This window comes from Leuciscus leuciscus, assembly GCF_965113295.1.
Source record: "Leuciscus leuciscus genome assembly, chromosome: 17".
Lineage (NCBI taxonomy): Eukaryota > Metazoa > Chordata > Actinopteri > Cypriniformes > Leuciscidae > Leuciscus > Leuciscus leuciscus.
Window position 1 is genome coordinate 7,499,275 of NC_138741.1, and position 16,575 is coordinate 7,515,849.

Here is a 16,575-nt window from a genome sequence, read left to right on the forward strand (position 1 = left end):
AAGAAATCAAATTTGCCTTGATCTTTTCACAAACCGTAAGTAAATTATTTCATAAGCCTTTGTCTGTAAATGACGGTTTTATATGAAAAATGTTTTCAAAACACTTACACTGCACAATACTGTTTCCTATGCAGTGATGTTAGTAGTGTTGTTTTTGGCGGCCTGTTTTAATTTTAGTTTTAGTCTAGTCTTTGTGTCAAGCTGTCATTTTAGTTTTTATTAGTTTTAGTCACGTTCATACTGTTTTTAGTCCAGTCAAGTTCCAGTCGACTAAAAGTCTGAGCATTTTAGTCTTATTTTAGTGACTATTTTCGTCTAGTTTTAGTTGACGAAAACTGATGACATTTAGTCTAGTTTTAGTCAATGAAAATTGTATTTTAGTCTCTTTTTAGTAATGCAATTCTATTTAACCCAGTAAATATAGTGTACCACTATGGAAAAATAGCACAAATAGCGAACAGAAAAGTAACACTCGTCTCATTCGTGGAGGTTGAAAAACAAGTTCTTTGTGACATCCAAGATTTATTGTATTAAAATTTAAATGCAAAAGAAAAGGCATGAGAGTCGGCTGTTTTTGTCCATTTTAAGTTTTAATTTAAAATGTTTGCGATTTTAATTTAACTACATGGCTAAATATTTTACCACTTGCTTATAAATCTAGATAGAAGTAGTGCATTGAATAATACGTTGTTTAAATTGTGCTTAAAAGTGAATTACGTTTATTAAAGAGTGTATATGTGTACAAAGAGAATCGCAATGCTGACAAAACTTTTTTTTAAAATAAAAGTAGCTGATAACTTCTGGATTTGAAATAAAAATAGTGAGTATGTGTTTGTGGTAGAGCTGTGGATCAGTTACACACTGCAAACGCAGCCTATGTGAAAGCACTATATATCGCATGCTGCTCCTGCACCGCATACGCACTGCACACGGAGTATGTGTGAAACGGGCGTCAGACTTAACTTTGTTTGTCAGACTTAACTTTGTTCGCCTGCGTCTGCGCAGTGCGACCTGATGCAGCTCCTGAAGTGAGCCACGGGAAACAGAAACACTGCAAAATGATAATAATGCGACTAAACGAGACGAAATAACTTTGTCAAAACATTTCGTCTCGTCTCGTTTTGGTCAACGAAAATGAAGAGACATTTTAGCATAGTTTTAATTTGTAAACCACATTTAGTCTCGTTTTTATTCGTCAACAATATTGCATTATACATTTAATTATAGTTATTGTCACATGACCAGCATTTATGTTGCGTCTCGTCTCGTTTTCGTCACGTGATAAAAATTTGTTGACGTCGATATTTAGTCATAATTTTCGTTGACGCAAGCAACACTATAGATGTTAGCCAATCATAAATCAATGGCCGTTTACTCACAAGCCTTAAAGGAGCCGCCCCTTAAAAACGGATCATTTCAGACAAACGTTATATATATATTTGTTGTTTTGTTTTGTTGTTTTTATAATATAAAAAAAAAACTATTTAAGTGAACCTCAAGGAACATTTTAAATAATAAAAAATATCCATGTCATGACCCTTTTAAAGTCACTATTGTCTTCATGTTGATGCAAATTTTCAACCGCTGATACGTAAAGACATAAAGAGGCACACATAAAGTTCAATCTGTCGACGTGGATTACTCAGCGGCTGTTACGAAGCGTCGCCCCAGAGCTGATGTCATATAAAATAGCCTGTGCACTTAGACCCTATTTTCTTTTATGCACACTATCTGTCCGTTTAAGTTCTGACCTCATTCTGTCTCCTGTCGTTTTATGTGCAATGACAGTTCAAGACATCACAGCCACGTTAAAGATATTGCATGGCTTTTTCCGCTTGTTACGCTATCCATGTTCACTTAAAGAACAAATGATTCTGACAGATGCTAAGCTAGCCAGACGCGCTCTGTGTCTTTATATGCCAGACCTTTTTATGACACCGTTGTCTTCCCTCCCTCTCTTTATAGGGCTTCTGTTCCTGGCTCACATCTTTGTCCCACATGAAGTAAGTGTGCAAGAAAGTGGTGATGTCATCAACCAGCATCCTGTTTGCTCATGTTATATCTCATTAAGAAGGGAAAACACAGGGTGAAGGTGGACCGGGAACTTTACCAGCGCTTCTAACGCCTGGATACGCTCAAAAGCCTTTCAGAAACCGTAAACCAGTCTGTCTCCACGGTTGCCGAGAGGTTATTTGGACGAGTCGGATGGCATGTTGGTGCCATATTTAGCTGGTTCCTTTAAAAGCTTCTTGATCTCTCCGGAGACTGAGAGGCCGTGCTGAGAGTTTCCTCACTCCGTGTGAGGCGAGGCTGTGTGTTTTTGTGTGAATGAGGGCTCCTTGTAATTATAATAGCCCTCAACGCCTTTATGTATTTGTGTGGTCTTTCAAAAAGACTGCTACACATACTGAATATTGTTGACTGAAGCCAATAATTCATTGTAAACACTGAAAACTCTCACAAAGTCAGTCTTTGTAATTTTAGTTAAACTAGTTGAGTGTAGCGCGAGCAAAACCAAGGGGTTATTATAGGTTGTAATATTAGAGAACTCACATGGGTCATTGACATGTAAGAGTGTCCACGATTAAGAAAAGGAAAAAATATTTCAAAAGGAAAAAAAAAATCTGAAAGAAAGACTTTTTTTTTTTTTAACGGGTGCCAAGTTTGTCTTCATGTTGGTTTCATGTTGTTTTGAAAAACTTTAATATACAGTAGGCTACAGTTCAAAAGCTTGGGATATTGGGAGAATTTTTTACGTTTTTGACTTTTATACTCTCCAAAAATACAGTAAAAACTGTAATATTGTGAAATAAAACATGACACCACCCACTAGGGGGCGGAGCCCACTAAAAGGTTTTAAAGTACTGTTTCCATGGTAATGCAATTTATGATGATTACTAAAATATGTGATACGAAAAAAAAAAAAGCAAGAAATAAAGCGAGACAAGCGTCCCTCAGCGGGACAGTGAAGGTCATCTGATAAATATGTGCGGTGCGTTTTTGGAGAGTCGCACCACATGACATTTTACAAAATTAACTCTACTTAAAAATGTCAAATTAAATGACATTTTAAGAGATTTATCGACAATGATAAATCAGAATGGCAATAAATAATCAGAAGAAGTCCTAATATCATTTCCCATTTTTTTTTATGTTTCTGCATGTTAGTTGATCCACCACAACAGACGATTATGCCAAAGCCTTTAATAATGTTTTCTTTCTTTCTTAATTTCCCGGCTTTTTTCTTCATTACAGTATCAGAACGGTTGGCAGTTAAAATTTAAAAAAATTTTACTTTATACTTTAACTTTTTGTTAAAGTCTTAAAATCATTTTTAATTCAAAAGATAAAAAAACTGAATCTATGAAGCACATTTGAATGTATTTTTGTTGTTGTAATAATGTCGCTGACCCTCACACTGATGTGATGTAAGTTGCTTTGGATGAACATGTTGTTGGTCTAATGAAAAAAATGCAAATGTAATTATTTTGTCCCTATTCTTCTCCCACAGGGACGAGGAGATCCGCAGTAAATGTGGCATTGACGCGATCACGTACCTGTCTTTCCAGCGCCACATCATCGTGCTCTTGATGGTGGTGTGTTTGCTGTCGCTCACCATCATCTTGCCCGTCAACCTCTCCGGGAACCTCCTCGGTACCTCCACCAGATCCTCAAATGCTTGGTTACTATTTGCTCTAGTATTGCTCAGCCATAAAGGATTCATGACAACAGACACAACACGTTTGGTATCCAGGAAAAGGCAGTATACTTGAATAAAGCATTACACCAGCATTACATCTTAATTCATCAGTGTGCATGCATCTAAAAACAGACTCTTTAGAATAATCTCATGAATCAGTTTTGACAGATTGTTAGTGTTAGAGTTTCTTTCTCAGATAGAATTTGGCTCGGGTGACCTGAAATGACTCTTAAATGCATGAAGCCATGCTCTGACATTGATCTAAAGGACGTTCTAAAAGGAAAATAAAATGTAAAGATTAAGTATGCAATTTTGTCAATGTTAAAATACTTTCTCAAAACCTTTAAGACATTCATAGGATCATTTCTAGAGTGTAAAATTGATTATGTTCAGAATAGAGTGCTAGTGAAAAAAAAAAATATATATATATATATGTGCACTACTGTTAACAAGTTTTGGGTCAGTAATATATATATATACTTAAAAGATGCATTAAATTGATCAAAAGTTCCATGCTGGTGGAATGATCTCCCCACCCGCATCCGGAATGCAGAATCCATGACAACATTCAAAAAAGAGCTGAAAACTCTTCTCTTCCGTGAACACTTAACCTAAAAAAAAATTTTTATTTAAAAAAAAAAAAAAAACAAACAAACTTTTCCTGTAAATTCTCGCTTATCGGGCTTATGCTACTCTGAATAATGCCTGAACTTCGTATTTTGAGCACTTCTTGCGTTGTTTTTTGCCTCTTCACGATGACTTGCTTAATTTAGTCCCAATTTGTAAGTCGCTTTGGACAAAAGCGTCTGCTAAATGACTAAATGTAAATGTAAAAGTGGCAGTTTTAAGACATTTTAACAGATTTCTATTTCAAATAAATGTTGTTCTTTTGCACTTTTTATTCATGTAATAATCCTTAAATCCAGTGTACCCAAAAATATTAATCAGTGCAATTGTTTTTAACATTGATAATAATAATAATAATAAATGTTTTTTGAGCAGCAAATCAGTATATATAATGATTTCTGAAAGATCATGTGACACTGAAGACTGGAGTAATGATGCTAAAAATTCAGCTTTGCATCACAGAAAAATTACATTTTACAAATTACATTTTAAAACATATTAAAATAGAAATCAGTTATTTTAAAGTGTAATAATATTTCACACTTCTTACTGTATAAAAAAATTCTAATAAAAGCAGACTTGGTGAGCATAAGAGACTACATAAAAAAATCTTAAACATTAAAAACACCCAAAAAAAAATCGTACTGACTCCAAACCTTTGAACAGTAGTGTACATTTCTTTGTACAGATTTTTAGGGAACTTAAAAAAATAAATAAAAAAACGTTGTGTATGGCTGGAAATCTGCAGAGTTCTGCGGATGCAGATTCCGTGTGGGCCTGCCGATGAATGACTTTAGGAAAGGCCTGGGAAAACTCTTGAAGATGTAGAAGGGCTCCGTCTTAACCCTCTATTAGTGGACGTGTGTAAAAGCATAATTCAGACCACCCTACAGTGTTTGAAGATGGTTGGGTGGCACGATAGAGGGTTAGAAGGGCCAAGTTAAATATGGGAAAGGCCTTGACTGTCCACGCCACAAGAAGAACATTGTGAAAAGCCACCAGCTTTACCTCTTGTTGTTCTCAGACCTGCAATAATCTTTTCATGCGACCTCGGTGGCAGAAGTTTACTGTGGCCTTCTAAAAGCGTTAAATGTGGATGTGTGGTAGACCAGTCTGTGGTGCAGCTTCAGGGCCGGCTGGTTACAATAAATTGGGGGTTTTGATGCTGACTGTCATCTCTATGCAACAAATTGACACTGTATTTGTGAAATAAACCAGCACGTTCACAAATTTGTCCTAGCAACCAAACCCAGTGCATAGTGATTTGGGTGTAGAGAGTTCTTTTATTCCACATTCACAGGCCTCAAATTACTTGCAGAGTTTTATTTTTGACACTGGTATTTGAGAAGAGCATGAAATCTTAACAGGACTTGTTTATTCCTATGTTTTTCAGGAGATAGTCCACAGAATTTCGGCCGAACGACAGTGGTTAATGTCCCTGCACAGTAAGTTTGTTTATTATGATGGATGTACACCTGAAAAGCATTACCTTGTTGTGTATATGTACATATTTATGACGTTTTTGGCATGATCTTAATAACTCTCTTCTTCTTGCTTTAGGAACAAATTTCTGTGGTTGCACAGTATCTTTGCTCTGCTGTATTTTGTGATCACCGTCCTGTGCATGGCCCATCACTCCTCACAACAGAAATACAAAGAGGACGAGAAGGTCTGTGAACTGCTGTATTGTGTGCATTATGTTATTGCACCTCATTTCTGTTCCATAAATGCTTCTGCGTTTTACAGTGCTTGCAAAGCGAGCAAGTGAATCTCTCAAAAAAAAAATAAAAAATTCCTGATTTCCTCTTAAATTTAAAGAGAAATGTCATTAAATAAATAATTAAAAATTCAATTCTGCATTGTATTTTGCTGGAAGTCTGTTTTTACATACATTTGGATTTTTGGCATCGTGACATTATTTTTATGACGCCTCTATACTTACTTCAGCAATGCCTTCAGATGTTTAACTTTTGTTAGTTTGCATTTCTCATTAATCTCAGTAATTTTCATTAGATTCTCTTTATGGTAATACATTAATGAAAATCGCCCTGTCTGGACAGTATTTCACGGAGCCCTGCGCATGACATGCGGACAAGAATATATATATTGTGGTCACGAATTAAGAATTCGTTCTCTCGTTTTAGTTAAACCATGGCTACAAATGAAAGAATTAGTTCTCATGATTTATTGATTCATTCCCTCGTTTTAGTAAATTGTCTATGTTGAAATAATTGGTTCCCTCGTTTTGGTTTAACGAAAACAAGGGAACAATTGTTACAATGTGGCCATGATTTAATAAATCGAGAGAATTAATTATTATATCATGCATGCTTTAGACAATGGAAGGAATTAGCAAAGCGTGCTGACATATTAGTAAGTCATGGGAACGAACTGTATACTTGTGCCCACGATATACATTTATTTGTGGGGCTCCGTACAATTATTATTTTTTTTTATTTTTATTTTTATTTTTATTTTTTTTAATTTTTTTTTTTTTTTTTTTTTTTTTTTTATTTATTTATTTATTTTTTTTTTTTATTTTTTTTTTTTATTTATCAAAATCTAAATCAAAATGATATATAAACATATGATATATAAATGCTTTATGAATTATATTATAAATCCATATATATGTATATTTGCATTACGATTATGAAAAATATGCTATTCACATGAAATTAAATAAAAGTTTTATAATCTTTCATTGACTTGTACTAATACAGTGTTCACCACTCAGATAATACCTGTGATGTTGATTCATTAGAAGGCATAATTGATCGTGTTCCTACCAAAAAAGCAACACTGTTCTTTTGCCGTCTTGCAACCACCAAGATTTGCTTCATGAAATACACTTCTAGCTCTCATTTTTGATTTATTATTATTGCAGGTGGCCAGAACTCTAATGATAACGTCAATTCCTAGAGAAATCTCTGATCCGGGCCTGATCACCAAACACCTGCAGTGAGTGAAGAGCACAGAGCTGTTATCCACAGAATTTCAACCATACTTCAGCATATTGGAGATTAAATGTCAACACAACTGATGCCATTCATTTTTCACTTGTGTAAAAGCCAACGTCTCTTCTATCTCCAAACAGTGAAGCCTACCCCAGCTGCACCGTTACAGACATCCGGTTCTGCTTTGACGTACACAAACTAATGAAGCTGGACTCAGAAAGGTCATTTGCATTCGCACATCTCCTGAATGTCTAAGAGTCTCGCAAATACTGCATATTTAACCTTATTAAAGGCACATTCACACCAAGGACGATAACGGCAAAGATATATTTCTAGAAATCTGTCTAAATATAAAAGAATAGCAGCGTTCGCACCACGATATTGTTGCAATCACTGTCAGAATGATTCTTTCCAGCGGATGAATGATAAAAACTATGACAGCCAAACAGACTTTAATGAGCTCAAGCATTTAAAGCATTAAAGCTCGTAACCCGCTTAGAATAAACAGAATAATTTCATGCGTTGGTGTGGATGTTATAGTTATCGTTCTTTGTGTGAACGGGCCTTAAAACTATATCCTGTACAGGCGAAAAGCAATGAAAGGAAGGCTGTACTTCGCAACCAAAGCTCAGAAGGAAGGCAGGATCATGATAAAGACGCACCCCTGTGCACAGATCTTCTGCTGTGACGTATGTGGCTTTGAACAGGTAAATGTCCCTCACACACTCGTTATAGTTGTCAGAATGGATATATTTGTACATCTAGTCATGTGACTGGTGCTGCACCTCTTCATGTTGGCCACTGGAGACCAGCACACACCAACTGACAGTCATGCACTGCTCTGTGAGGAGATGTGATACTCTTATGTCACTGTCCTCTCATCAGGTGGATGCAGAGCAGTATTACAGTGAGCTGGAGGAGAAACTGACAGATGAGTTTAATGCAGAGAAGAACCGGATCTCTATGAAGAGGCTGGGCATTGCCTTTGTTACCTTCAGAGATGAGAGGATGACTGCAGTGTAAGTGTTGGGGGGGTAAATGGCTGATTATTGAGAATCGGCATCATCCGTCAAGATGAATACCTAGATTTTAAGAATATAAAAGTGTTTTTATTTAAAAACATTTTATCGACATGAAGCAGATCTGCTGACAGCCGAACCACTAGACTCTACTGTAGCTATCAGAAAACAATGTATTTAGTTTCGTGGGACTATATTTAGTCTCATAGAGCCCTCAGGTTCCCTAAATGTAGTCCAGGGGTCCATGTGGAACATATACAGTATGAAACACACAGAATAAAAATCACTGTTAACTAATTTTAACATTCAAACTAAAGACTTTTTAAGCATTATGAAATGTAGTAAAGTGTTATAGAGCATGTTCATGGGTCTTAATAGTGATGACATGCAGGTACACCCCTCAGAATAGACCTTAGTTTGTACCCATTACTACAGTGGCCGAGAGAGCTCAACGCGCTGCAACTAAAGAAAAAACATGCAAATAGAAAAAACACCTGCAAATTAAGAAAATGTCTTCATCAGTTTGACAATACATGTGCTGCAAATACTCACAACGCAAGCAAATACAGAAACGCGGTGAAAAAAGCACAGACCACAGTGGAAATGTTTCAAGAGGACCCCAACAAGTGATGGACCTGACCGGGACATGCTTATTGTTCAATGTCTCCTTGTAAGTGTTGTCGATAACCTGAGGGGTGAGTTTTTTGTTTATTTTAAAATCCTGATCATATCGTCCATTGTGAGTATTTTCAGTGTGTTTCTGTGTTTGGTTGCATTGTAAAAATTTGCAGAGCGTTTCTGTGTTTGGTTTCTTCGTGAGTATTTGCAGAGTGTTTCTGTATCTGGTTATGTTGTGAGTATTTGCAGCACACGTTGTCATGTTGTCAAACTGATGAAGGTTTTGTCTTAATTTGCATGTGTTTTTTTATATTTGCATGTGTTTCCTTCAGAGCTCATTCGGGCATCATACTTTACACCCCTAAAGAGTGCATATTAGTACCTTGAAAGGGCACTGTCCCAGTGACAGCTTTTTTTCTGAGAGTGTATACAAATAAAATCCTAAAAAAATAAATATTTTAATTTAAAATTATTCAATTACTGTGATTATTAGCTTTTCATCTAATAATTAACTAATTAAAAAAACTCACAAACTGAAATTTTTTGTACTGTGCTGTATTGTAGGACAGGAAATCAGTTTGATTCCCATCAGACTAGTTTTATAAGTTATAAAAATGATTTTGAGAAATATCCTGTCTTAAGTATAGATATATTATCCCATGCTCATTATTAATACTGTCCCTTACCAAAAAATCAAGAAACTCTTGTACATCAAACTCTTTCTTACCAAACCTTTGCAACTTAGAACAGCTTTTATTTAGTATACTACACTAAACAGCTTTATATATAAGTTTATACAACACTAAATTCTGGTGCTGGCTTCTGATTGGTCAATACAGTATGTTAAAAACCACAATTTGTAGACTACATTTGAAAAATATATATTCACATGTTCTCTGATACCTTATTGTTTAAATATGTAAGCTTCTGTTTCTGCAGTATTGTGAAAGACTACAGCCGCGCTCGCTGCCGCCACAGACCCCAGCAGTCCAGCATCACCACAGTGGTGCGCTCCCATCAGTGGGGTGTTTCTTATGCCCCTGCCCCTAATGACATCATCTGGTAAGTCGACACGATAGCCACATCTATATCTTGAAATAGGAGAAAGTATAGAAATAACCGCAATGAGCAAATGCTTTTATGAAATGATCCAGATTTACAATGTTTTATGTGATGTTTTATTTAACGTTTTTTAAGTATATAGTTATGTTAACTGAGTCATATATATTTTTCATGACATGCTTTGTTCCAGGCCATTACACTTGCATTTGAGAGATGAAATTGGATTAATTAAGTCTCAATCTGAGTGTGTGCCTAGACAGCCACTGTGAAAGCCATTATATATCTTACATAATATGTGTTGAGAATCATATATTGAGTGAGTGTTAGTGTGTGGGTGTGTGTGTGTGGGGGGGGGACAGTGTCAGTCCGTCTTTCTGCTTGACTGGACGTGTGTGTGTGTGTGTGTGTGTGTGTGTGTGTGTGTGTGTGTGTGTGTGTGTGTGTGTGTGTGTGTGTGTGTGTGTGTGTGTGTGCGTGTGCGCGTTTTTCTGAATTCAAGACTTTCTTTTTTATGGATACAAGCCCTAATGTGTAGCATGTTTGCTTCTTATTAAAACAATTTATTGAAGTGTGAATGTTTTCCATTTCAGTGTAGCCCATGAGTTCAGTGTTTTGTAGCACTGCATTTATAGAGTAAATGGTTTTGCAATTTTGGAAAATTATAGAGTGGAAACGATTACTTTCTAAAGGTATTTGTTTGCACTTTATGTAAACCTCATTCTCATTTTTATGCCTTTCATGTGCCCTGCTTTTACTTAAACGGGTAGTTCACCTAAAAATTTAAATTCTGTCATCATTTACTCATCATTTACATCCTCATGTTGTTCCAAACCTGCACTGTAAAAAAAAATCTGAACTCATTATATTTTGTTCCTTTTTTGCATGGGCTTATTTGAGTTGGGTATATATATATATAATATTTATTTATTTATTTATTTATTTATTTTCTTCTTTTCTCCCCCAATTTAAATACATTGGAAATCAACTGGAAAAAGAGTGTGTGAGAGTTTTATTTTGCAGAACTAAAAATAATGATAAAAGATTTTATTTTAATGTCCATGCAATCAAAGTAAATGAGGTTCAGTGTTGTTTTGACTTTCTTTACATGGCCAGAAACAGTTTTCAAAATGTCTTCTTTTGTGTTCTGCGGAGGAAATTAACCTTAATAATGTCATAAATTAAATTTTTTGTGAACAATCCTTTTAAGTCTTTAAAACCTACTGTATCATATTTGATACACAAAATTCAAAGGCCTCTAAATAATCGAAATTATTTAGACATGATCAAATGATCAAAACTTCGCTGAAAAACCTGTTGTACACGATCTACTGCTTGCCTTCTGTCGTCTGATTGATAGTTTATACTTTTATAGCAAGTAAAAGTCCTTTTAGTATCATTCTGAAAACATCCCACTTCCGGTCGTGATACAAGTGTCTTTTTGCTCTGAAGTCTTTACTGATTTTTTATATTGTTATAAAGATTTTTATATTGTTTCTGTTGTTAGTAATACTTTTATACTATCAGTATGAACACTTCTGAAGAAGTAACTTACTACTTGATTATCCGTACATCATTCTTTAGAAAAATCATGATAAAATGTAAGCATCAAATATGATTCTTTTAAGGAACATTTATTTGTTCATCTCTCAATAATCAATGTATTGTAAACTAAGCATTTAAATCTCTCATCTCACTAAGACATGAAAACTGATATTTATATACATTATACATAAGCAGTCTGCTATACTGTTATATAGATCATTACAAGCTAGAATTATTTAATCTTACTTTTTGACCATATAAACATTTTTTTAGGTGTTTTTTTTCTTCCTTGAGCTCCATATTTTCTTATATCATACTTTATGAGCCATAAAAGCCGGGCGTATCAAATATGAACACATATACAAACTTTTTTATTATTATTTAGATTTTGTCTAAAGGTAGTATACATTTTTTTTTTTTTTTACTATTATTTTATATATCAGACTTTAAGAGTATAAAGTGTAGACTATCCCATAGAACATCCCTGTTGATAACAACCCAACAATCTTTAACTGGCATAAACTGGTTTCAGAGGGGTTTGGGTACTGGTTTTATAGGGGTTTTGGGCTCTTTTGAGCTGGAAGACCACTAGCTAAACCAGCTCTGTCAGTCTGGGAGACCAGCTAACCAGCTAAAGCTGTGTTTTCCAGCACAAACCTTCCCATTTATGTAACAGCAGCTGAACATCCGCTTATTCTTGGCGAGCACACACTCTCAGTCCTGTAACTGTTTGTTAAGACCTTGTCTTGTTGATTGGTGCCTGTGTTCATTTAGGGAAAATCTGTCAGTGTGTGGTTCTCGCTGGTGGCTCCGCTGTGTCCTGCTCAACATGACGCTCTTCCTCTTGCTCTTCTTTCTCACAACCCCTGCTATCATCGTAAACACTATGGACAAGTTCAACGTCACTCGGCCAGTTGAAAGCTTAAGGGTCAGTGACCATCAAAGACGTTTTATAACCGTACGGCTGTATTACGCCACATTAGAATGTAAAATAAAACTGAAAGTGCTTTTTTGTGTTGTTTTCGGAAGTTGGATGTTTTGAATTTGATCTTTTACTGTCTTCTACTGTCTAGAACCCAGTAATTACCCAGTTCTTCCCCACCCTGCTCCTGTGGGCCTTTTCCATTCTCCTGCCCTTCATTGTGTACTATTCATCTTTCTTTGAGAACCACTGGACCAGGTATGATGCCGTTTCCACCGTCTGACTTTAAACTGTGTATAAATATGAGAAAGCTATACAGTAGGGAGGTCTTTTTACTCCAGTACACATTCAAATGACTGATTTGTACTGATGACATTTGTAAATATGATTAAAATTAAATGATTGTTTTATTAACACAATTATTGAATTCATTTAATACTTATTACTAATATGTTCCCTGTCGGATGTTAAAACAACTTGAATTTGTTACCATAATGCATTTGGATGATACACTACCATTCAGATTTTTTTTTTTTTTTTTTGAAATAAGTCTCTTATACTCACCAAGGCTGCATTTATTTGATCAAAAATACAGAAGAAAATAGTAATATTGTAAAGTATTGCTACAATTTTAAATAATTGACCGTTTTAAATATATTTTAAAATGTAATTTATTCCTGTGACGACAAAGATGAATTTCTTGCAGCCATTTATTGTTAACATTGTAAATGTATTTACTGTCTATTTAATCAATCTGATAAATTAAATGCATTTTCTGCTGAATAAAAGTATTAATTTAGCCTATTTAAAAAAAATCTTACTGATCCCAAACTTTTGGATAATATTGTATTTTTTTAATTTTTTAATTTTAAATCTAAAAAGGTTTATATTAATTTGTATAATTTAAATTTCCATAATATACAACAAATTCTACCACAATATATTAAAACATTTAACCCTCTGGTAGGCTACTGCTCACATGTTTTTTTTAGTTTTTTTAGTTTTTTTTTTATGAAATCAATGTACAATATTTTAGTTCAATAATGTTTTTTTTATTTAATATTTTGTATTTTTAGGGGATTTTATTTTACTAAATTATATTTATGGAATAGTTATGTTCCATTTATTACCTGTTAATCACATTTTGAGCATAGACCTTAAAAATAATAAATAAATCTTTCTAGGTTTCTTTTTAAAGAAGACACTTGGCAGATTATTGCTGATGTGAAAAAAAAAAGTAAAGTAAAAAAAAAAAATAGAAGTTTAAGTTTATTCTGAAAATGCAAAATGCAAAAAAAAAACTTTTAATTTTTTTATATAAAATATATATTTTCTAAAACATGTTTTACTCTGTGAGAAAAACTAAATCATAAATCTACACAAGTTGTGTTCCAAGAGATTGATATATCAAAAAATTAGCTTTCAGATGTTGTTTGGGCGCAGTACCAAAAGTTTCCACTAGATGAAATTTGATTTTCATTCATTTCCAATGCAGTCATTTCTGACCTTGAACAATACAAGTGGGTCTTTTTTTCTGAACCATTCAACCTTTTCGAATCATGTTGATGATGATGTGTGTGTGTGTGCGTGTGCGTGTGCGTGTGCGTGTGCGTGTGTGCGTGTGTGTGTGAGACCTTTACCAAGTTTCAAATTCAAATTCAAAAAAAAAAAAAAAAACGTGAAACCGAACAGCACCAGAGGGTTAAGAAAACTAATATATTATTAGTTAGAATGGTTAGTTAGTTAGAAAGTTAGAATTTTGTCATTATTTACTCACGCTCATGCAGTTCCAGAACTATATGACTTACTTTCTTCTGTTGAACACGAAAGAAGATATTTTAAAGAATGTTGGTTCCTCAAAATATCTTCCCTTATGTTCCACAGTAGAATGTAAGTCATACAGGTTTGGAACTGCATGACCGTGAGTAAATTATGATCAAATATACATTTTTGGGTGACCTATCCCTTTAATCAACCTATACACACCACAATCATACACACATATGCATTCCTACACACATATGATGGTTACAAAAATGTTGTGCTGTCCCAATGACCAGGGTAAGTTTGTGCTGTTGGTAGTTTGCAACGCAGCTTAAATCTATTGCATAAACATGTTCATATCAGCGCACAAACATATTGCATAACTGCTGAACAACCCCCAACCCAGTCTCAGTCTCCCACCCACCCATGCACAACACGTTTACATGGTGTCCCTCTCTCTTGCACTCTCTGCTTGCCTCTCCAGGCTTGTTGTCATAGTGATCACAACATGGGAATAATCATATGCAGACTGGCGGCGTCTTTCACAGAGTCACATTATAGTTCACGTGGATCAAACACTCTGTATTGTGCAGCTGCAGTACCTGCAGTAAAACATTTGTGTACCTGTTGTATTTACAGTGCAAACACTTTTAATGATTAATATACACTCGACATGAAAGTCAACATGAAATCAGAATTGAGTATTTAAGAAATTAATTTACATTTTGACTCTGAAAGAGTCACATTATAGGCTGTCAGGATTGTGCTGCCAACGTGGTTTTATGTGGACTTTAACCAGGAACTGGTGTGATAATGGAAAAGAATGGAATGGTAAAGTCATGTAAAAAGATGAAAATCTATTTATTTATTATTATTTATTTAAAGTCGACATGAAACAGAAGTTGCAATAATCTTTTCTTCCCTGTTGTGATGTATATCTGTGGGAAACGGCTTCTCGAACAAGAAAAAAATGTAGGGCGGGATTTGATTTTGTCCATCGGGAGTTGATTGGATGGTTGTGGTTTGCTATTGGTTGATCTCATGTGAGTGACAGATTGTCCCGCCCTTACGCCAGTAAACACATCATCAGAGAAGAGAAGATATGTCGCTGCAAGAGGGAGGGGAAGTTATTTTGATTTAAGATTATTGAGGGCACATGAATAAAAAAATACTGCGATATTCCATAATTCCAAGTATTGTCAATTTTGATTTCATGGTGACTTTAATATATTTATTCTAATTGTTTGGTTCAGTTGTAATCAGTTGAAACTTCTTGTAATGTGTGTCTCTCTCAGGTCCGGTGAGAATCAGGTCACTATGCACAAATGCTTCTTACTGCTTGTCTTCATGGTAATCATTCTACCATCACTGGGTCTATCCAGGTAATCATCCTACAATAATTGTATGTATAATAACACGTTGATAAAAGCATTTCAAGGTTTTCATTTAAAAAATACCTTTTTGGTCTGCCATTTTGTCTCAGAATAAAATGTTTCTGTATATGCAGTACTATATACAGTATGTATGTGGGTCAATGACAGTGACAAAAGAAGGATGTCCTACTTATATCAATTTTTTTGTTGTTAATTAGGCTATTTTCCTTTCCACAATCCCCAGACAGTTACGCCATCTGAACATGTTTGATTTTAAAGCCCATCAAAATTCTCAAAATGATTTTCAACTCCAATTTTTTTAATGTTAATAAAAGAAGAAGAATTTTTATGAACCTCGTTTTTAAATTGTTTAATCTCACAACATAAAACAATAGATATAGGCTATCTATTCGGAAACTTTGTGTTTGCCAAAAAATGTGTGGATCATATTCATAGTTAAAGGAATATTTCACCCAAAAATGAAAATTCTGTCATTAATTATTATAAATGTACCACTTTATTTACAAAATATGAATCTTCAACATACATTCATGAGAACACCACGTTGTTGATGTTGTTGTGTGAACGCATATTGGAGATTCGTGTTTTGTAAATAAAGTGGTCAATTATGTTTTTTTGCACAAACAAAGCACTCGCATCGCTTCATAAAATTGAGGTTAAATCACTGGAGTCACATGGATGACTTTAATAATGTATACCTTTCTGGGCCTTGAAAATGGTAGTTGCGTAGGCTGTCAGTGGAGGGTTAAAGCTCTCAGATTTCATTAAAAAGATCTTCATTTGTGTTCCAAAGGAATGTCTTACGGGTTTGGAACAACATGATGGTGAATAATTAATGACAGAATTGAATTTTTTTGGTGAACTATCCCTTTAATGTGATAAACTACACCGGTAGTTACTCTAGGACACCTTAAGGTTAAACTGATATCACACATCCACTAAAAATCACCTTTAGACCAGTTGGTTAAAA

The 16,575-nt window shown here is 34.6% G+C and overlaps 1 protein-coding gene across 1 annotated transcript in view; it reads left to right on the forward strand.

Annotated features, from left to right (window-relative positions):
* The window catches only part of tmem63c (transmembrane protein 63C), a 55,275-nt gene that overhangs the window by 25,176 nt on the left and 13,524 nt on the right, over positions 1 to 16,575 (forward strand). The window contains exons 5-16 of the mRNA XM_082143750.1: positions 1,966 to 2,003; positions 3,512 to 3,654; positions 5,721 to 5,772; positions 5,888 to 5,996; positions 7,215 to 7,288; positions 7,425 to 7,505; positions 7,871 to 7,991; positions 8,170 to 8,303; positions 9,861 to 9,983; positions 12,300 to 12,453; positions 12,599 to 12,705; positions 15,507 to 15,593. Of these exons, the coding sequence (XP_081999876.1) occupies positions 1,966 to 2,003; positions 3,512 to 3,654; positions 5,721 to 5,772; positions 5,888 to 5,996; positions 7,215 to 7,288; positions 7,425 to 7,505; positions 7,871 to 7,991; positions 8,170 to 8,303; positions 9,861 to 9,983; positions 12,300 to 12,453; positions 12,599 to 12,705; positions 15,507 to 15,593 (1,223 nt within the window). The remainder of the gene's footprint in view (positions 1 to 1,965; positions 2,004 to 3,511; positions 3,655 to 5,720; positions 5,773 to 5,887; positions 5,997 to 7,214; positions 7,289 to 7,424; positions 7,506 to 7,870; positions 7,992 to 8,169; positions 8,304 to 9,860; positions 9,984 to 12,299; positions 12,454 to 12,598; positions 12,706 to 15,506; positions 15,594 to 16,575) is intronic.